The 22,679-nt window shown below is 44.9% G+C and overlaps 1 protein-coding gene across 1 annotated transcript in view; it reads left to right on the top strand.

The window, feature by feature from the left end:
• LOC121290608 (serine-rich adhesin for platelets-like) overlaps positions 1–22,679 on the top strand; it is a 100,372-nt gene that overhangs the window by 57,650 nt on the left and 20,043 nt on the right. The window contains exons 15-24 of the mRNA XM_041211272.1: positions 639–751; positions 3,839–4,052; positions 5,526–5,663; positions 5,753–5,890; positions 10,856–13,093; positions 14,173–14,427; positions 15,646–15,758; positions 15,889–16,102; positions 17,783–17,920; positions 18,013–18,150. Coding sequence (XP_041067206.1) covers positions 639–751; positions 3,839–4,052; positions 5,526–5,663; positions 5,753–5,890; positions 10,856–13,093; positions 14,173–14,427; positions 15,646–15,758; positions 15,889–16,102; positions 17,783–17,920; positions 18,013–18,150 — 3,699 coding nt within the window. The remainder of the gene's footprint in view (positions 1–638; positions 752–3,838; positions 4,053–5,525; positions 5,664–5,752; positions 5,891–10,855; positions 13,094–14,172; positions 14,428–15,645; positions 15,759–15,888; positions 16,103–17,782; positions 17,921–18,012; positions 18,151–22,679) is intronic.

Genomic DNA, 22,679 nt, shown 5'->3' with positions numbered 1-22,679 from the left:
CCAATCAAGAACCTGTCTATCTCGGTCTTAAATACAGTCAATGACCTGGCCTCCACAGCCTTCTGTGGCAATGAATTCCATAGATAGGCCCAGTCCATCCAAGTCACAATTGTCCCAATATGATCTCCTACATTATGCTGTATGCAGGAGATGGTGAGATATGGAAAGTCCTAAGTTTCCCTGAGAGATCTGAAGGAACACACTTGCTCAGAAGACTCAGATATAACTATAAGAACTTAATTTGCTGAGCCTCTTCCTGCCTTGTATCTGTTTATCCTTGAGTATCACTGGCACCAGATCAATGCGTAATTCTGAGACCCTGAGTTAAAGTTGCACAGAGGACCCCAATCGTGTCATAGGTCCCCAACTTTAATATAGTCATCACACCTGTGACTGACTGTGGCAGGGGCCTCGGACTCTTTTCAAAACTTGGAGGTTAAAAAGGTTGTGATCAGGAGACATGGCGAGAACTAGAGAAGTAAATACTTCACCATTGTTTTAACTTCTCACTCGCTCTCTCCTCATTGGTTGCAGGGGGTTAATGTCTGTATTTCCAAGTCAAACTAGAACCGTAAGAGCCTCTATAAATTTACAATTTAGGTTTTACTCAGGAGGTAATTTTTTTTTCACTTTCAAAGTTGCCGCGGTAGTGGAGGTGTCAACAAGAATTACAAATAAGGAGTTCACACCAGATCTGAAAAATGAAAGCAGCCAGGAGTACAAAGACTTTGTAAAGAACTTCGTAGATGAAGTAAGTCATTCATGTGTTGGGCATTTGAGAGGATGGGGGTGGAAAAATGATATACTGTGGCATGCGTATGTTTTTGCAAATATGAGGACATGAAATGCTACCTTTTGCTCCTTGTGAAATTTCAAATTATATATTAAAGTACCTTCTTCTCAGTATAGAAGTCAGGTGTTTGACTATGGCCAAGTGTCCTCAACAACCACTGTTCTCCTCTAACTGATATCTTTCCAACTTTCTTCGGGTAACAATATACACTGATAGCAATGGCTGAGTCATGGGCAATCTGGAAATCAGCTCCAGTTTCTCCAAAGTATCTATGTAACTGAAGTTCCTCATCCCAGGAACCATTCCAGCGAAGCTTCTCTGCATTGGCACGCTCATTCCTTCACATTTTCCAGAAGAGTGGCTCCCAGAACTGGAGTCAATACTCCAATTGAGGCTGAACCATTGGTTATACAAGTTTAACAGAGCCTTCTTGCTCTTGTGCTCTATGCCTCTAATAAAGAAGCCTAAATTACTGCACGCTTTATTAACAGGTCTCTCAACCTGTGCTACCTCCTTCAATGACTTATGCCGATATACACCCAGGCCCATCTGCTCCTGCATCCACTTTGGAATTATTCCCTTTACTTTACATTGTCCTGATGTTTCTCCTTCCAAAATTAATCACTTCTTTTTTCTCCACATTAAATTTCCTCTGCCACTTGTGCACCTATTGTCAGAATGGCCGGTCGGGAATGGGCACAGGCAGTCGTGGATCTGATTGCCGCCCGCAATCAGCTGCGCAGTGCCATTTTATGTGGGTGGGCCAATTAAGGCGCCCCCCCCCCCCCCCCCCCACCCCCCCCACCCCCAGTGTGATGCATGCACGGTAGCACTCACCTGTGTGGGCAGGGTGAGGAAGAAGAGTCTGCGAAAGAACGCAGAAATCAGCTGAGGGGATTCATTCCAACTGCAATAAGTAAATGAATAATTACCCTGAGCATGGTCATGTCAATATAGTGTTCGTCGGTGAAGAGGAGTCCATCATGGTTGAGTAGCTAATCCGAGCTGGTGAGTTTGGTTGATTATTGTGTGTTCAGTTTCCTGAGACTAGCAAATATAAAGAATTTCTGTTTCTGTTGCACATTTATCACACCTCTCAGAAATGCACAGCAGCAACTTACCAAGGATCCTTTGTCAGTACCTTCCAAACTCATCAGCACTATCATATAGAAGGGCAAGGGCAGAAAATGCATTTGAATGCCACCACCTGCAAGCTCCCCTCCAAGCCACACACCATCCTGACCTGGAATTATATCACCGTTCCTTCAGTGCTGCTGTGTCAAAATCCTGGAGCTCCCTCCTTAACAGCACAGCACACCACATGGAGTGTAGCAATTCAAAATGTCGGCTCGCCAACTGCCTGCTGAAGGGCAATTAGCGTTGGGCAAAACATGCTGGCCTAGCCAGAGACATCCAAATACTGTGAAAGAATTAAATAAAAACAATGCGCGAATGAAGCAATAGATTTAGTTCAGATAATGTGAAGATTATCCATTTAATCTGGAAACACGGCTTGATGTTCTGTGGTGGAATCATGGTCCGGAGTGAGGTAGGAAGAAGTGTCTGTGAGTTGAAATTCAGCCTCTGCGAGTTAAAGGTTGGTACGTCAGATGACAAGAACAGCACTACAGGTTTTATAGTAAAGCCAGCGTTAGACCTGAGAGGACGCAATGTAGAAAGTTCAGAGTAAGGCAAGCCAGAGTGACGAGAACAGAGAAATTCAGGCGGTCGATGTCATGCTGATAGTTCTCAATGAAAAGATCAAAAGACCAGAGGGAGGGGACAAATAGAGGAAGAATAGAGGAGGTGGGTGATAGTGTTGTTTGAGCAGGGTGAGGACTCCTGCTCAATGAAGTGAGCATGGAGGTGAAGGTGACAGAAGAAGAGTTTGAAGTTGAGCTGAGCACAAAATTCAATGAGTTGATGGTGTAAGAGAATAAAACTGAGTCCTTTGCTGAGCACAGATCATTCAGTGTCAGAGAGGGGTAGGTCAGAGGGTGTCGTGAATATGTAATGGCGAATACACAGTGTAATTGGAGGAAGGGATGGGGTCAGAGAGAAAGGAAGGAGAGGAAGGATCCAGATGGGTGTCAGCACCCATAAGAAGCTTGTGCCCCTTAATACCTGAAATGAAGAGAAAAAGTTTCTTGTTAAGGTGTTGGATGAGCTGAAGAATGAAATGAAACTGGTGACCAGGACAGCTTTGTGGTAGGGTGAGTCGGTGCTGTTGGAGAGAGAGATCGAGTGTGTACATGTTACGGCACATGGTACTGAGTGCGGATCTGTAGTAAGCTGATGTGTAATATACCTTTAAAACAAATGTGGTAATGCAGGATCACATAATCTCGGTACCCAATAGCGAATTAGCACGGGCTACCTCTGTGTTCAGTCGTCTTGAGTTAGAGTCTGAAGAGTAAAGACAGAATTTTGAGTTATAAACACAGGAGTGTAGCTGCTGAGCTCTTTTTGTAAATAAACAGAATGTGTTTCTTCTCAGAGCGGTCTACTGACCGTCTCTGTCTTGGCACCAATTCGGTCACCCTGAAACAAGCGTGCAATCCGGATCCTTAACCCCAACACACCAGAGCACTGGATCCAGCAGGATCTCAGGATGCGGTGAGAACAGCAGTCTGAGGAACGTTGTATGTCTCAGAGATACCTGTAATCCTGGGTGGATTTGAAACATGAAGGATAGAACTTCAGTAGAATCCAGTTGGGGTTAGTCGGATGCGGAGGTAATCACTTAGTAAGGGGATGCGACTGTGAAAGCGAGTTTTAGTGAACATCTTATCAGACACCTGGAGTGAAATCACTTATGCCGGCTTTGCTGGTTTGACTGTGAGAGGCAGAACTAGTGACAAATGATCCCAGCTGGCTACTGAAAGAGCTTTCCCTATTCATATCCACATATGATTGAAGGATATATGTGTGAAGCCTTGCCTTTATGAAATGTATAATGTGAAGAGCCGTTTAGCTGCACTCAATTTCTGTGGGAAAATCGATGAGACATATCTCTGAAGTGGATTTCTGTTTCCTTCATTTCAGTTGATAAAAGGACTTAGTCCGGCTATCCAGGCTTTAATCAAGAGTGGAAAACTGTCTATTACCATCACATCTATTGAAAAAGGGAGTGTGATTGTTCAATTTACCGTAACAACATCAACAAGTGAAACTGTCCCTCTAACCAATATCAAAGAATCAGTTGCTGATTCTTTAAACAACAGTACAACGTTCGATGTTCAAAACACGACCATTTCAGGTAAGAAATTCCACAGCGAGTATTTCAATCACTGACCTCAGAAGCCTTGGAAATGTTCTGGAAGAATTGAGGAAAGACTAAAGAAGAGCCTGTAGGTGATACTGGTAATTTAAAAAGAACAGAAGGGAGAGAAAGCTGAATGATAAAGCAGATAGATGATTCCAAACTTGGCTTTTCAAAGCCTGAACTGTTTTGCATGAAAGGGAAATTGACGACTGGATAGAGCTTCACAGTTTTGAGATTACGGGTAAACCACGTATTGTAGTGAGTGATGATCCGATGAGGCTTGATTCCATAAGTTGTCTTTATAGCAGGGAGGAGGAGTGTGTCAAAATCAGAGCCCCAGGATATTAACAGCACAGAAGGAGGCCATTCAGTCCAAAATGTCTGCACTGGCTCTCCAGATGAGCATTTTGACCAAGTGCCATTGCCCTGCCTTTTCCTTGTACCCCTGCACATTGTTTCAATTCACTATTCATCAAATGCCCTCTTCAATTTTCTTATGAGGAGAGGTTGAGTAGGTTGGGCCTGTACGTATTGGAGTTTAGATGAATGAGAGGCGCCCTTAAAGAAACATATAATGTTCTTAGACACTGAGGCTGTTTCCCCTTGTGGGAGAGCCTAGGACCAGAGGGCATAATTTCAGAGTGAAGGGTCGCCCATTTAAGAACAGAGATGAGGAGGAATTACTTCTCTCAGAGGGTAGTGAATCTGTGGAATTCTTTACCGCAGAGGGCTGTAGAGGCTGGATCATTATGTGGAAAAGGAAGGAAAGTGGAGTGGAGGATATCAGGTCAGCCATAATCTCATTGAATGGCAGAACATCTTACGGTCTTATGGCCTGTTGAATGTTCTTTCCTTAAAGCTATTTTCAACAAGATATTCCAGGAAAGAACAGTGTGAAAATAACAAAATCACATTCGTAATTCAGTTGGAATTAACAAATACTCGGCAGGCTGACAAAGTCACTAAGACAGCAACCAAAGGAAACCTTCCTCTAATTGACCATAACCCTGATTCCAGAAAGACACGGTGTGACTTTCTCCATTCCCTACACCATCCACCCTATGCCAACTCCCAATGTGGTTCCCAATTTGATTCCAGTTTGTCTCACATTATGATCAGTTTTATGCTTTAGGTTTGTAACTTTTGGAAATTCGGTTTTAAGTCCTCACACTTATTTCATTCAGGGCTTCTGCAAGCAGAAGAGAATGTGAATCTTTATTCTTTATGACTGGCTCAAAACTGACTACATTATCCAGCTCATGTCACACGGTCCATCTCTCCATGCTGTTTTGGGATTTTTCTGTATTAATTGTTCCTCACCATTAGGAGGTAACATTTCTATTGGACTAACATGAGGAATGAGGAGTCGCATGAAATTCCATACTTATCAGTTCTTCAAGTACTTCCAAGCTGGTTAAGTTCAGATTGAAGCAGTGTTTTAACACTGATTTTCCCTCTTCATTACAGACAGAGACAGCTGCCAGCCTGGGCTGAATGATTGTTCAGTTAATGGAACTTGTATCAGACAGAATGCAACTTACACCTGTCAGTGTAACGCTGGGTTCATAGACACAAGCCCCCGTGTACCTGGAAGGATGTGTGAAGGTAGGACATTGCCTGATGCCAATATTGCTTTAAATCATTGGGTGAAAGTAACATTTAATTTGATTGCTTTGCTCTAATTATTGTTTCAGACATCGATGAGTGTCAGACTGGGAACAACACATGCTCTGATTTAGCTGACTGCACGAACACTCCTGGAAATTTCTCATGTAGTTGTAAAGAGGGAACTATTGATACCAATCCATCAAACCCAGGAACAGAGTGCAGAGGTAAAGGTCTAAACTGTTTAAACCAGGAGTGGTGAGATAGTAAGGAACGTGAAAATGTTTCAGCATGAATATTGGTGATATTAATATGTGAGCACATTGCATTTTTTTTAGCCATTCAATGAGGACGAGGGCATTGCTGGCTGGGTCAGCTTTTATTGCCCATTCCTAATTGTCCTTGAGAAGGTGGTGGTGAGCTGCCTTCTTAAATCACTGCAGCCCATGTGATGTAGGTACACCAACAGTGTTGTTTGGAAGGTAGTTCCAGGATTTTGACCCAGTGACAGTGAAGGAACAGTAATATATTTCCAAGTCAGGATGGTGAGTGGCTTGGAGGGGACCTTGCAGTTGGTGGTGTTCTGATGTGTCTGCTGCCCTTGTCCTTCTAGATGGTGGCAGTCATGAGTTTGGAAGTGCTGCTGAAGGAGCCTTGGTGAGTTTCTGCAGTGCATCTTGTAGATGGTACACACTATTGCTACTATGCGTCAGTGGTGGAGGGGGTGAATATTTGTGGAAGGCATGCGAATCAAACAGCTGTTTTGTCCTGGACGGTGTCAATCTTTTTGAGTGTTGCTGGAGCTGTACTCGTCCTGGCAAGTGGGGAGTATTCCATCACACTCCTGACTTGCGCCTTTTAGATGGTGGACAGACTTTGGGGAGTCAGGAGGAGAGTTATCGCCGCAGGATTCCTAGCCTCTGATGTGCTCTAGTCTTGTTCAGTTTCTAGTCAATGGTAACCCCCAGGATGTTGAAAGTGGGGGATTCAGTGATGGTAATGCCATTGAATGTCAAGGCGGGATGGTTAGATTTTCTCTTGTTGGAGATGGTCATTGCCTGGCTCTTGAGTGGTGCGAATGTTATTTGCCACTTGTCAGCCCAAGTTTGGATATTGTCCAGGCCCTGTGGTATTTGGACATGAACCACATCAGCATCTGAGGAGTCTCGAATGGTGCTGAACATTGTGCAATCATCAGCGAACATCCCCACTTCTGACCTTATGATGGAAGGAAGGTCATTGATGAGCAGGGAGACTATTGGAGAAAATTCTGAAGGAGAGTATCTATCTCCACTTGGAGAGGCAAAGTTTGATCAGGGATAATCAGCATGGCTTTGTCTGAGGGAGGTCATGCCTAACAAATTCGTTTGAATATTATGAGGAGGTGACAAGGTGTGTAGATGAAGGTAGTGCAGTTGATGTAGTTTCTATGGATTTCAGCAAAGCCTTTGACAAGGTCCCACATGGGAGACTTATAAAGAAGGCAAATGCACATGGGATACAGGGTAATTTGATAAGGTTGATTCAAAATTGGCTTAATTGTAGGAGACAGAAGGATGCTTTAGTAGCTGGAAGCCAACGTCCAGTGGCGTACTACAGGGATCTGTGCTGGGTCCCCTATTATTTGTCATTTATATAAACAACATAGATGACTATGTGGGGGGTAGGATTAGTAAGTTTGTGGATGACACAAAGATTGGACGGGTGGTTAACAGTGAGGTTGAGTGTCTTGGGCTACAAGAAGATATAGACAGGATGGTCAAATGGGCAGATAAGTGACAGATGGAATTTAACCCTGAAAAGTGTGAGGTGATACACTTTGGAAGGAGTAATTTAACAAGGACGTATTCAATGAATGGCATGTCACTAGGAAATTCTGAAGGTGGAGGCGCATGTTAGTGGGGTGGTGAAAAAGGCATATGGAACACTTGCCTTTATCAATCGAGGCATAGATTACAAAAGTAGGGAGGTCATGTTGGAGTTGTATAGGACCTTGGTGAGGCCACAGCTGGAGTACTTTGTGCAGTTCTGGTCGCCACATTATAGGAAGGATGTGATTGCACTGGAGGGGTTGCAGAGGAGATTCACCAGGATGTTGCCTGGGATGAAACATTTAAGTTATGAAGAGAGGTTGGATAGACTTGGATTGTTTTTGTTGGAGCAGAGAAGACTGAGGGGCGCCCTGATCGAGGTGTACAAGATTATGAGGGTCATGGACAGGGTGGATAGTGAGCAGCTGTTCCCCTTAGTTGAAGGGTCAATCACGAGGGGACATAAGTTCAAGGTGAGGGGCAGGAGGTTTTAGTGAATGTGAGGAAAAACTTTTTTACCCAGAGGGTGGTGAAGGTCTGGAATGCATTGCCTGGGAGGGTGGTGGAGGCAGGTTGCCTCACATCCTTTAAAAAGTACCTGGATGAGCACTTGGCACGTCATAACATTCAATACTATGGGCCAAGTGCTGGTAAATGGAATTAGCTAGGTAGGTCAGGTGCTTCTCACGTGTTGGTGCAGACCCGATGGGCCGAAGGGCCTCTTCTGCACTGTGTGATTCTGTGATTCTGTGAAGATGGTTGGGCCTAGGACACTACCCTGAGGAACTCCTGCAGTGTGTCCTGGAGATGATTGATCTCCAACAACCACAACCATCTTCCTTGCTTGATATGTCTCCAAACATTGGAGAGTTTTCCCCTGATTCCCATTGACTCCAGTTTTTCTAGAGTTCCTTGAAGCCACTCTCGGTCAAATGCTGCCTTGATGTCAAGGGCAGTTGCTCTTGCTTCACCTTGGGAGTTCTGCTCTTTTGTCTAAATTTAAACCAAGGCTGCGATGTCGTTAGGAGCTGTGTGACCCTGGTGGAACCCAAACTGAGCATCAGTGAGCAGGTTATTGCTAAGCAAGTGTTGCTTGATAACACTGTTGATGACCCCTTCCATCAGTTTAATGATGATCAAGAGTAGACTGATGGTACAGTAATTGGGTTGGATTTGTCCTGCTTTTTGTGTACAGGACATACCTGGCCAATGTTCCACATTGCTGGGTTGATGCCATTATTGTAACTGTACTGGAGGAGCTTGGATAGGGGCACGGCAAGATCTAGAGCACAATTCTTCAGTACTCTTGCTGGAATATTGTCAGGGCCCATTGTCTTTGCACTATCCAGTACCTTTAGCCGCTTCTTGACATCATGTGGAGTGAATCAAATGGGCTGAAGACTGGCAGCTGTAATGCTGTAAATCTTACATTCATCTCATCACTATTTTAAAGCACCTTTGCCAATTTAAGCTCAATTAATTAATTACTTGGTTAAACTAATAGAAGAATGTCAAGAGGAATGTTGTAAAGTCATTGAATTTTTCAGGGCAGAAGGAGGCCATTCAGCCCATAATGCCTATGCTGGTTCCTTGAAAGAGTCTCCTATTAGTCCCTTTGCTCTGCCCTTTCCCCGGAGCCCTGTATTGTTTTACTTTTCAATTATATAATTACTTCCCATTTTTGGTTTCACGTGTGGCCCTTGATGCCTCTTGTCAGAGCTACACCAAAATGGCGAGTGATGCACTTCTGGTTTAGTGTTTGATGCATACACCACCCACTGCATTGGATGATTTTGTGCACATTTTACTGGCATCATCAAATTTCTAGGCTGACATATTTTGCTTCTGGTGCTCGCAACTGTTCTAATGCAATCTCTAAAGGAACGTGGGGATAGCTGCTTTTCTGGTGCTTTTCCTTATTGTTCACAAGCAGCAAAAGAATCAATCCAGAATTATTCTCCTTGTGTTTCATTTTCTTTGTGGTTCTGAGTTGCTGATGTGTTTCTCTGAATTTTGTCATTCTCATATTAAAAAAACAAATAAATGAATACCATGATTTAATTTTAATTAATTTAATTGCCTATCTGTAATGTTTCTGTGTTGCCCATTATATATCTAAAGTTGGCACTGCATCAGTGGTTGGAGGCTGTTGGTTACTATTGTATGTTCATCAGTCCAGTGACTGCCCTGCCTATTAAAATGTGTGTGCAGGAAACGCAGGCAAGATCCACAGAAAACTCTATAATGTGGGGCTTGATTCACTCAGAAAAGCAATCGACAGTGGTGTTGGTTTGTTCCTATTTTCTCTACTTCCAATTTATGTTGGGCTCTCCTTCATTCCCAAACTGAAATCTCTTTTTGCCATGCCATACCCCCCGGCCAGAACTTATGCTCCCCCACTGGCGGGTTTTTTGGCAGGGGATAGCGTGGAATTGAAGGGACAGGATCCACCCCCCCCCCCCGCCACCCCCGGGTTCCTGCCTGTCCCGACCACACAGCGAGTTTACGCTGGGGTGGGCAAGTTTGTGGACAGGAAGCCTGCCCTGGTCCAAATTGTGGCCCTTAAGTGGCCAATTGTTGACCACTTAAGGGCTGTTTCCCACTCCGTCTCAATTTTCGGGATGGCGGCAAGATTGACATTCCACGGGGGTATCCCAAAAAAGAGCAGAGTTACATCTCGGGTAGAATGGTTGGGGGTGGTGTGGGGTGGAGGGGGGTAGTGCCTCCATCAGAAGCACTCTCATGAAGTTCGGTGTGCCCCCCCTACTTAAGGTCCAGCGACCTCCGATTTTCTCTCCCCCTCAGCTTCTCTCTCAGGGCATTCCCCACCCACCCCCTCCCCCACCAAGGCCTTCCCTACTCTCCCCACCCTGGTATACCTTGAACTAACCTGGGCGTTCGGTGCCCTGACTTAGGCTCTGATGTCTTCCTGCATTCTTTCTTCTGTCCACTGCAAGACTGGAGAGCTGCAGGCCAATCATATTGGCTGGTAGCTCTCTAAGGTGGGACTTCCTCAAGTGAGGGGCGCAAGACCCACCTGCAGCCTCTTACTGTTCATTCGAGTGTGAACTGCCTGTGGGGCACTCTGAATTGGTGGGGATGTTTTTCCTGTTGACTCTTCGCATGTTGGGAAGCGAGACCCCGCAATCCAAAAAATTCAGGCCCCAATTTCTGAAACCACTCCCCCAATTGTCTGCATTGCAGTTGCATGACTTTAATGCACTAAAATCCTGAACACTCCTGTGATAATGTGTAATGTTGCCACCATTTGATAATGGGCACAACTTTTAGTTGGTTTACGCTTAGAAATTGAACTGCAAGGTTCTGAGCAATATCACCAAATTCACTGTGTAAAAGTTGTTGTCTTTTATTTTTCCTCAGCGAGTACGACTCCGACCTCAACCAGTGAAGATCCAAAAAGCAGCACTCCCTCGGCTCCAACAACCAATATTCTTACCACAACACCTTCTACCGCAACTCCGAGCACAACCAATCCAAACAATTCTACTGTTACCACCACCACCCCGACCTCCATCTCACCAACCTCCACTCCAACCTCCAACCCGACTTCTATCAACCCAAGCTCCACCTCACCGTCCTCCAATCCAACCTCCTCCCCAATCTCCACAAACACATCCACTGCAATACCCACCCCAAACCCCACCACAACCTCCACCCCAACCTCCACACCAGCCTCCATGCCAGCCCACACCCCAAGCACAACCCCAGACTCCAGTCCAATCTCCACCCCAACTTCTATCAACCCAATCTCCAACTCAACCTCCACCAGCTCAACCTCCACCCCAATCTCTACAAACACATCCACTGCAATACCCACCGCAACCCCCACCCCAACCTCGACTCCAACCTCCACACTAACCTCCACGCCAACCTCCACGCTAACCTCCACGCTAACCTCCACCTCAAACTCCACCCTAACCTCCACACCAACCTCCACGCTAACCTCCACGCTAACCTCCACCTCAAACTCCACCCTAACCTCCAGGACAACCTCCACTTCAACCCCCAACTCAATCCCCACCTCAAATTCCACCTCAACCTCCAACTCAACCTCGACCCCAACCCCCGCTCCAACCTCCACCCCAACCTCCACCCCAACCTCCACCCCAACCTCCACCCCCACCTCCACGCCAACCTCCACGCCAACCTCCACGCCAACCTCCACGCCAACCTCCACGCCAACCTCCACGCCAACCTCCACCTCAAACTCCACCCTAACCTCCACGTCAACCTCCACCTCAAACTCCACCCTAACCTCCACGACAACCTCCACTTCAACCCCCAACTCAATCCCCACCTCAACCTCCACCTCAACCTCCAACTCAACCTCCAACTCAACCTCCAACTCAACCTCGACCCCAACCCCCGCCCCAACCCCTGCTCCAACCTCCACCCCAACCTCCACGCCAACCTCCACCTCAAACTCCACCCTAACCTCCACGCCAACCTCCACCTCAAACTCCACCCTAACCTCCACGACAACCTCCACTTCAACCCCCAACTCAACCCCCAACTCAACCTCCACCTCAACCTCTACCTCAACCTCTACCTCAACCTCCACCTCAACCTCCACCTCAACCTCCAACTCAACCTCCAACTCAACCTCCAACTCAACCTCCAACTCAACCTCAACCCCAACCCCCGCCCCAACCTCCGCTCCAACCTCCACCCCAACCTCCACCCCAACCTCCACCCCAACCGCCACGCCAACCTCCATGCCAACCTCCACCTCAAACTCCACCCTAACCTCCACGCCAACCTCCACCTCAAACTCCAACTTAACCTCCATGACAACCTCCACCTCAAACTCCACCCTAACCTCCACGACAACCTCCACTTCAACCCCCAACTCAACCCCCACCTCAACCTCCAACTCAACCTCCAACTCAACCTCCACCCCAACCTCCATGCCAACCTCCACCTCAAACTCCACCCTGACCTCCATGCCAACCTCCACCTCAAACTCCACCCTAACCTCCACGCCAACCTCCACCTCAAACTCCACCCTAACCTCCATGCCAACCTCCACCTCAAACTCCACCCTAACCTCCACGCCAACCTCCACCTCAAACTCCACCCTAACCTCCACGCCAACCTCCACCTCAAACTCCACCCTAACCTCCACGCCAACCTCCACCTCAAACTCCACCCTAACCTCCACGCAAACCTCCACCTCAAACTCCACCCTAACCTCCACGACAACCTCCACTTCAACCCCCAACTCAACCTCCAACTCAACCTCCAACTCAACCTCCAACTCAACCTCGACCCCAACCCCCACCCCAACCCCCGCTCCAACCTCCACCCCAACCTCCACGCCAAACTCCACCTCAACTTCCACCCCAAACTCTACTTCAATCACCACCCCAGGCAACATGCCAACCACCACCCCGGCCCCCACATCGACTTTCACCTTGACGTCCACGCCGACCTCCACTTCGACCCCCACCTTGACCCCCACCTTGACCTCCACCCTGAACTCCACCCCGATCTCCACCCCGACCTCCACCTCAACGTCCACCTCCACCCCAACCTCCACCCGGACTTCCACGTTTATCACAAATACCCCTAAATCCACATCATTCACTACAGCCTGTGGTAAGTTTAATCTTTTCATTTGTTACATTTAATTATATAAGCATGCACACCTCATCTCAGAGGAAACTTGATATTAAAGAAGTTATGTTTTCCATCACATTCTTGTTACAATGTAACATAGGGTCCCCGTAACTCAGCAGCTGATCCATATTTCAGGGGATAAATTAGGTGAATCCCTGAGGTTTATGAGGACAGGCAGGAAAGTGGAGATAAGGCTACAATCAGATCAGCCATGATCTTAATGTAGAATCAGGGTCCCAATGGCTCACTCTTGCCCCTTTTTTTTTATTATGAAAGCATTCATGACCTAACACTAATAGGAAGATAGGAAATTAGGAGTAGGAACAGGCCACTCAGCCCATCAAGCCTGCTCCACTATCGAAACAGATCTTGGCTAATTATCTAACTCTGTGCCATTTTTCCTTACTATTGCCATATTCCTTGATGTCATTTTGTAGCCAGGAATCTATTCATTACTATCTTGAACACACTTAATGAGTGGACTTCTGCAGTCCTCTGGAGTAGAGAATCTCAAAGATTCAACGGTCTCTGAGTGAAGAAATTCTTGCTCATCTCAATCTTAAATGGCCTGCCCTGTATTCTGAGACCGTGTCCCCTGGTTTGAGACTCACCAGCCAGGGGAAGCACCCTATCCACATCTACCCTGTCACACACGGTCAGAATGTTGTAAGTTTCACTGAGATTATGTCTAATTTATCAAAGCTCCAGAGAGTCAGACCCCTCAATATCAGCCTCGCTCACCTCTTGAGCTCTCATACTAAATCTCTCTCAGCACCTGGATGTCAATGGTATTCCTGAATGGAAAAGGCAGGCTAGTATCCTGGCCGATAGTTATGTATTCCCTAATACTATTTAAAAATATTGTCAGGTTATTGTCCCATTGTTGTTGCTGGGATCATGCTGTGTATCATTTGGTTGGAATTTTCTGACATTACAATAGTGAGTTCTCTTCAGAAATACTCCATTCTCCATGAAGCAATTTGAGGCATAAAATGCAGTATGTAATTGTACGTTTCTTTCTTTCTGATGCTTCATAATAAATAATATATTCTTTTCAGCACCACTGAGGTTCCTTCGTATTAATTTGATATCAGTGGAAAGTGAAGTCATCTCCATCACCTGGGAGACTAACAATGCATTCAAACAGCCTCATTTCAATGCCACCATCTCTGCGGGGAACTATACGGAGCAAATTCAAACTGAGAAACAAGCAGCAGAATTTAATGGTTTGCAGCCTGGCGTTGAATATCAGATAATAATATCCACTACAACTTGCGGTCAGCAGCAGACAGTTACAAGGAAGGTCAGGACAGGTATGTTTGATGAACCAGATTTTGCTTCCCCTTCTCATCACACATCCCTCCTGAACGTGAGCTGTGAAAATGGAGGACCGAACATTGTTTGAGGTAGCAAGTTTCCGGAACAACTCATTGTTTCTCTGTGACACTCAGGTAGCTCTGTGGTCTGAGCATTGGCTTTAGTCGGTTCAGATTTCAGCAAAGCCTTCCGCTTGTAATTTGAGAGTGGACCTTTCTGTGCTCAAGCAGAGGGGAAGACAGGTTAGCATTTTAGATAGGGGGTGTTCGCATTATGAATGGGAGGAGGAATCCTGCTCGAATATTTGGCTGGGAGAGGCAAGTTGTACCCTCCCTATTGATCTCTTCGTACCCTCTTAAGAACAGGTGGAGTTGCTGTACTTCATAACCATACCCGTTCCGCTCCATTTACACTTCTCTCGAGTTGATTTAAACTCCGCATCGGTGTTTCGGGTTGGGTGAGCAGGTGAAACCCAACAGCTCAGAGCTCAAAGCTTTCCCTCCATTTCCTGAATGAACCTGCTGGAAGTTTCTGGAATCCAACGTTCCGGTGGCAGAGGTCACATTTCATTTTTCAATGTTTTGCATAAACGTATGATCAAACACATTTTACATTTCTGGGATTGTTTTCTTGGAAACATGTGAATGTATAGGAGCATTTTTTTGATCTATCAGTCCAGATTCCCCAGAAATCTGAGGCTGGGATCCAGAAGGTTCAAGTCACAATAGTCCCTATATGATATCCTATATGATGCTGTATGCAGGGGATGGTGAGATATAGGAAGTCATAAGTTTCCCTGAGAGATCCGAAGGAATACTCATGCTCAGGAGACTCAGATATAACTAGAAGAACCTAATTTGCTGAGCATCTTCTTGCTTTGTTTCTGTTTACACTTGAGTATCACTCGCACCAGATCTATGCATAATTCTGAGATCCTGAATTTAATTTGCTGGGTCAACACCTTTAATATAGTTATCACGCCTGTGACTGACTGTGGCAGGGGCCTGCAAGTTAAAAAGGCGGTGATCAGGAGACATGGCGAGAACAGAGCAGTAAATACTTCGCCATTGTTTTAACTCCTCACTCGCTCTCTTCTCATTGGTTGCAGGAGGTTAATGTCTGTACTTCCAAGCCAAACTAGAACTGTAGCAACATCCTGACATTTACAATTGAGGTTTTACTCAATAAGTAACTTATTTTTTCACTTTTCACAGTTGCCGCGGTAGTGGAGGTGTCAACAGAAATTACAAATGTGCAGTTCACACCAGATTTGAAAGATGAAAACAGCCAGAAGTACAAAGACTTTGTAAAGAATTTCACTGATGAAGTAAGTCATTCATGTGTTGGGGTTTGGGGAGGAAATGTATAATGTGAAGAGCCGTTTAGCTGCACTCACTTTCTGTGGGAAAATCGATGAGACATATCTCAGAAATGGATTTCTGTTTCCTTCATTTCAGTTGATAAAAGGACTTAGTCCAGCTATCCAGGAGTTAATCAGGAGTGGAAAACTGACTATTACTATCACATCTATTGAACAAGGGAGTGTGGTTGTTCAATTTACTGTGACAACATCAACAAATGAAACTGTCCCTCTAACCAATATCAAAGAATCAGTTGCTGATTCTTTAAACAACAGTACAACGTTCAATGTTCAAAACACGACCATTTCAGGTAAGGAATTCCACAGCAAGTATTTCAATCACTGACCTCAGAGGCCTTGGGAAGGTTCTGGAAGAATTGAGGAAAGGCCAAAGAAGAGCCTGTAGGTGACGGCAAAAGTTCAAAAGCATGTAGGGAAGAGAAAGTTGAATCACAAGGTGTATAGATGATTACAAACTTGGCTTTTCAAAGCCTGAGGTGTCTAGGAAGAAAGGAAGACTGAGGACTGGGTAGAGCTTTGCAATTTTGGGATTCCTAGCAAACCATTTATTATGAACAGTGAGGTTTGATTCCATCAATTGACTTTATAGCGGGAAGAACTAGCATGTCAATCCCGAATAATATTTAGTGTGATGGCCAATGCTGACATTACATTGATATAATTGATATTGGGTGTAAGCTGTAGCTCAGTTGGTAGTACTCTCACCGATGAGTCACAAGGTTCCGGCTTTAAGTCCCACTTGAGGGCTTGGGCAGAAAAATCAAGAAAGATTCTCTAGTAGAGGACTGAGGGAGTGATACACCGTCAGGTGTGCCATGTTTCAGATGAGACAATAAACCAAGGCCCCATCTGGCTGCTTGGATGGATATAAAGGATCCCATGCCACTATTGTGAAGATGACCAGCGGAGATTTCCCTGTTATCCTGGTCAATGTTTATCCATCAATGAACATTGTAAGGACAGATTACCTGGTCATAGGCACATTGCTGCTTGGGAATTAACTGTGTGCTTTTGACTGCCACGTTACAACAGCGACTATCTGGCTGTAAAGCACTTTGAGACATCCATCGGCCCTGAAAGGCGCGACATAAATGCAGTACTTTTTAATTTACAAAGCCAAGAAATCAAACTATTTTGACTTGATCATAGTGGGGCTTACAATGACTAGTTCAGAGTAAACTTTCAGGTCTAGTGTAGTTTCAAAGGCCCAGTGAAAAACATTAAAAATTGTAAAACCTTAATTTCTTGGCAGACTGTTCTGCATGCAAGATACTGATTAGTTTGCACTGTCGATAGATGCCACGTGCAGGAAAAAATAACCAGATGGGATTAAATTGAGCTCAGAAAATGAGCGGAGGTGATTTTTCTTAATGCTATTTTCAACAAGATGTTCAAGGAAAGAACAGTGTGAAAGTACTAAAATCACATTCATAATTCAGTTGGAATTAGCAAAAGGTCACCAGACCGACATAGCAACCAAAGGAAATCTTCCTCCAGTTGACCTTAACCCTGATTCCAGAAAGACACAGTGTGAATTTTTCCATTTCCGACACCATCCTTCCTTATGGCAAATCCCAATGTGATTCCCAATTTAATTCCAGTTTGTGACACATTATGAGCAGTTTTATGCTTTAGGTTTGTATCTTTTGGAAGCTGGGTTTTAAGTTCACACGTTCATTTCATTCAGGGTTTCTGCAAGCAGAAGAGAATGTAGCCCTTCATTCTTTATGACTGGCTCAAAACTGACTGCATTATCCAGCTCATGTCACATGATCCATCTCTCCATGCTGTTTTGGGATTTTTCTGTATTAATTGTTACTCACCAGAAGCAGATGACATTTCTATTGGAGTAAAGTGAGGAATGAGGAATCACATGAAACTCCATACTTATTAGTTTTTCAAATACTTCCAAGCTTGTTAAATTCAGATTGAAGCAGTGTTCTAACACAGATCTTCCCTCTTCATTACAGACGGAGACAGCTGCCGGCCTGGGCTGAATGATTGTTCAGGTAATGGAACTTGTATCAGACAGGATGCAACTTACACCTGTCAGTGTAACGCTGGGTTCAGAGACACAAGCCCCCGTGTACCTGGGAGGACATGTGAAGGTAGGACATTGTCCGGGTTTGACATGACTTTCAATTGTTGGGTAAAGTAACTTGTGCATCGAGTGATTGTTTTGATCTAATTCTTGTTTCAGACATCAACGAGTGTCAGAGTGAGAACAACACATGCTCTGAATTAGCTGCGTGCACGAACACTCCAGGAAATTTCTCTTGTAGCTGTTTCCAGGGGATTGTAGATAACAATCCAACAAACCCAGGAACACAGTGCAGAGGTAAAGATCTGAACGGTTTAAAACAGCAGTGGTGAGATATTAATGAATATGAAAATATTTCAACATAAACCTCAGTGATATTGATATTTGAACACTTTACATGTTTATTTTACATTCCTCTCAGTGCCATTTTAAAGCTCTTTTGCCCATTTAAATTAAATGGATTAATGACTTGTTTAATAGAGGAATGTCAAGAAGAACGTTGTAAGATCAGAGAATTTTTCAGGCAGATGAAGGCTATTCAGCCCATAATGCCTGTGCTGGTTTTTCTCCAATTAGCTCCATTGGCCTGACCTTTCCCCAAACATTTTTTTTATTTTACATTTTTGCTTTTCAATTAGATAATTCACAGAATCACACAGTGCAGAAGAGGCTCTTCAGCCCATCGACTCTGCACCAACATTTGAGAAGCACCTGACCTACCTACCTAATCCCATTTACCAGCACTTGGCCCATAGCCTTGAATGTTATGACATGCCAAGTGCTCATCCAGGTACTTTTTAAAGGATGTGAGGTAACCTGCCTCCACCACCCTCCCAGGCAGTGCATATCAGACTATCACCACCCTCTGGGTAAAAAGGTTTTTCCTGACATCCCCCCTAATCCTCCTGCCCCTCACCTTGAACTTGTGCCCCCTTGTGACTGACCCTTCAACTAAGGGGAACAGCTGCTCCCTATCCACCCTGTCCATGCCTCTCATAATCTTGTACACCTCGATCAGGTCGCCCCTCAGTCTTCTTTGCTCCAACAAAAACAACCCAAGTCTATCCAACCTCTCTTCATAACTTAACTGTATCATCCCAGGCAACATCCTGGTGAATCTCCTCTGCACCCACTCCAGTGCATTCACATCCTTCCTATAATGTGGCGACCAGAACTGCACACAGTACTCCAGTTGTAGCCTCACTAAGGTTCTATACAACTCCAGCATGACCTCCCTACTTTTGTAATCTATGCCTCGATTGATAAAGGCAAGTGTTCCATATGCCTTTTTCACCACCCCACTAACATGCGCCTCTGCCTTCAAAGATCTACGGACACACACACCAAGATCCCTTTGTTCCTCAGAACTTCCTAGTGTCATGCCATTCATTGAATACTTCCTTGTCAAATTACTCCTTCCAAAGTGTATCACCTCTCACTTTTCAGGGTTAAATTCCATCTGTCACTTATCTGCCCATTTGACCATCCCGTCTATGTCTTCCTGTAGCCCAAGACACAACCTCACTGTTAATCACCTGTCCAATCTTTGTGTCATCTGCAAACTTACTAATCCTACACCCCAACATTGTCATCTATGTCATTTATATAAAAGACGAATAATGCTGGAAAAACTCAATAGGTCTAGCAGCATCTGTGGAGAAAAAAAACATTGGTAACGTTTCAAGTCTTTATGACTCTTGTTCAGAGCTCTGAAGAAGAGCCATAAGGACTCAAAACATTAACTCTGGTTTTTATCCTTCTACCTCAGTACTGACGCCAGTGCCCCATGAACTGAAACCGATTCCTCCCACACCAATCTTTGAGCCACGCATTTAACTTCTTGACTTTGTTTACCTCATGCCAGTTTGCCCCTCAGTGTTCAAATTCTTTCAGCAGGACCTTCCTTCTAGTCCTCACAATGACTTTGGTACCAACATGGATGACGACAACTGGATCCCTCCCCTCTTACTCCAAGCTCCTCTCCAGCCCTGAGGAGATGTCCTTAACCTTGGCACAGGGCAGGCAACACAGCCTTTGGGACTTATGCTCATGGCTGCAGAGAACAGTGTCTATCCCCCTAATTAAACTGGCCCCAACCACTACTACGTTGCTGTTTCCTCCCCCCACTTGAATGTCTCCCTGTACCACGGTGTTTGGTCAGTTCATTCATCCTCCCTGCAGTCCCTGCTCTCGTGCACACAGTTTGCAAGAACCTCGTAACTGCTGGATAATTTCAGGGGATGAGGCTCCTCGAACACTACCCGCTGGGTCCCCATGCCTTCCTCACCTGCAGTCACATCCTCCTAACCCTAATCACAGCCCAAATTTGAAATATCTAACCTGTGACCGCCTCCTGGAGCGAAGTGTCCAGGTAACTTCCCCCCTCGCTGATGTGGCGCAATGTCTGCAGCTCAGACTCCAGCTCCTTAACCCAAATCCGAAGTCCCTCGAGCTGCAAATATTTACTACAGATGTGTTTGTCTTGGACCTCATGCTGCAGCAGCAAAACATCACCCATACTGTCATTGCTATCTTGTTTTATTTAATTTATTAAGTAATTACTCTAGTATCCCTGCCCTTTACACTTTATTGAAATTAACAATTTACACCAGTATCAATCTTATACTTAACAAGCTATTTTTAAGAAAGAGAAAATAAAGATTAGAGATCTAAACACTAACTGTAGACCTTAATTTTAATCTCACCAATCCAACTCACCAATCAGCTACTTTCCGCGCTCTTTTTAAATGAAGTCACCCCCTCTGTTTTAAATAAAGTCCACACACTCACCCACTCCCTGTTTTATATAAAGTCCACACACTCACCCACTCTCTGTTTTAAATGAAGAGCACACACTCACCCACTCTCTGTTTTAAATGAAGTCCACACACTCACCCACTCTCTGTTTTAAATGAAGTCCACATACTCACCCACTCTCTGTTTTAAATAAAATTCACATACTCACCCAATCCCTGTTTTAAATGAAGTCCACACACTCACCCACTCTCTGTTTTAAATGAAGTCCACATACTCACCCACTCCCTGTTTTAAATGAAGTCCACACACTCACCCACTCTCTGTTTTAAATAAAATTCACACACTCACCCACTCCCTGTTTTAAATGAAGTCCATGCTCACTCGCTAAAGGCTTTAACAACTTCAATATTTCTGTAAATGAGCCCCTAGATTCCCGCCCCTCCACTTTTTAAAAATTTGCATTTGGGGCAGAATTTTTAGGCCGGTGGGCGAGCGCGATTGGTGGGTTCGGGATTGGCCGGGGAATGGACCACCGACTGTGATTGGCCCCTGATCACGATTTCACACTGGCTGACCAGTTAACGGCCAGCCAGCATGAATCGTGTGCAGAAATGCTTAGCACTGCTGAGGTGGGGGTGGGAGGAGGGCAGGCGCTGGCTGAGAGAAAGTTCCCTGAAGGCAGAGAGATGCCTCAGGGAGATGAAGACGTGAAAACAATGAAATAAAGTTTTTAGAATCTGGAGAAAAATGCCCAAGCATGATAATCAGTCACCTGAACATATACATGATAAAACTGCCTTCCATAGACTTTTATTTCTTTTATTTAATAATGGAAACCTCAACTCCCCTTGGATGAGGTTTCATGTAAAGTGCAACGTCTGCCTGGTCGACTTGCCCATCCGCCAACCATGAGGTTGGATGGACCTTGAAAAATTGGGGACAATTGCAACTTTAATTACACAAATTGGCCTCTTAATTGTCGGCGGGCACGCTTCTGATTTTTGCATGCAGGAGGATGTCGGGATACTCGCTTGACGTCATTTTGCATCCAATCGGATTGGGCAAGCGCCTACCCGCCAACCTAAATCTTCCGCCCTTGGCTACTGACCCATTCACCAGTGGAAACAATTTCTCCTCATTTACTTCAACAACACTCCCTCTAAATTTGAGCAGCTGTATGAAATTTCTCCATTAACATTCCCCGCTCTAAGGCACATAATCCTAGCTTCCATGTACCCATGTATCATTAAAGCCCCTCATTCCATGGTTTCATTCCAATAGAGCTCTTCTACACGCGCTCCAAACCTTTGCATCATCTGCTAACATCAGCAGATGTTCATTTCCAGCCTTACATTTCTATTGCTGATTACTTTGTATCTATTAGTTACAAGATAGGTTGAAAGAGAAATCTGTATTCCACAAATATTCCTAGGCAAGAATTTCTGGCTGAATTTTACTAAAACACATAATGGTGATGTGAACATGGGATGCTATGATGTCATGTAGCTTCAGTATTTCAACATTATTATAGGTATTGGATGACCAGAATTCAATTAAACATTGAGGATACTGAAGCCACTGTCTTCAGTCCCCTAGCTATCGATTCATTCCTCGCCCAGGCAAATATCTGAGGCTGACATGGAATGTCTGTGACCTTGGTGTCAAATTTGACCCTGAGATAAGTTTGCAATCACATATACACATACAGATCACATATACACATACGTGCCATCAATAGGACCTCCTATTTCTGCCTCTTTGACTCTGCCACTGGCTCCATTCAACTGCTGCTGAAACCCTCATTCATGCCTTTGTTCGCACAAGACTTGACTAATCCAACACACCTCTGGAAGACTTTGAGCACTCTACCCTCTGTAAACTTGAGGTCATCCAAAACCCTTCCTGCACCAAGTTTGGTTCACCCATCACTTTTGTCCTCATGACAGACACTGGCTTCTGGTTAAATAACATACTGATTTTAAAATTCCCTCTCTTGTTTTCAAATCCCTCCATAACCTCATTCTTCCCTGTCTATATAATCTCCTCCAGCCTCACAACCCTTTGACATA

The sequence above is a fragment of the Carcharodon carcharias genome, chromosome 18 (genome assembly GCF_017639515.1).
Source record: "Carcharodon carcharias isolate sCarCar2 chromosome 18, sCarCar2.pri, whole genome shotgun sequence".
NCBI lineage: Eukaryota > Metazoa > Chordata > Chondrichthyes > Lamniformes > Lamnidae > Carcharodon > Carcharodon carcharias.
The sequence above is the reverse complement of the archived record's forward strand: the minus strand, read 5'-3'. Positions and strand labels throughout refer to the sequence as shown.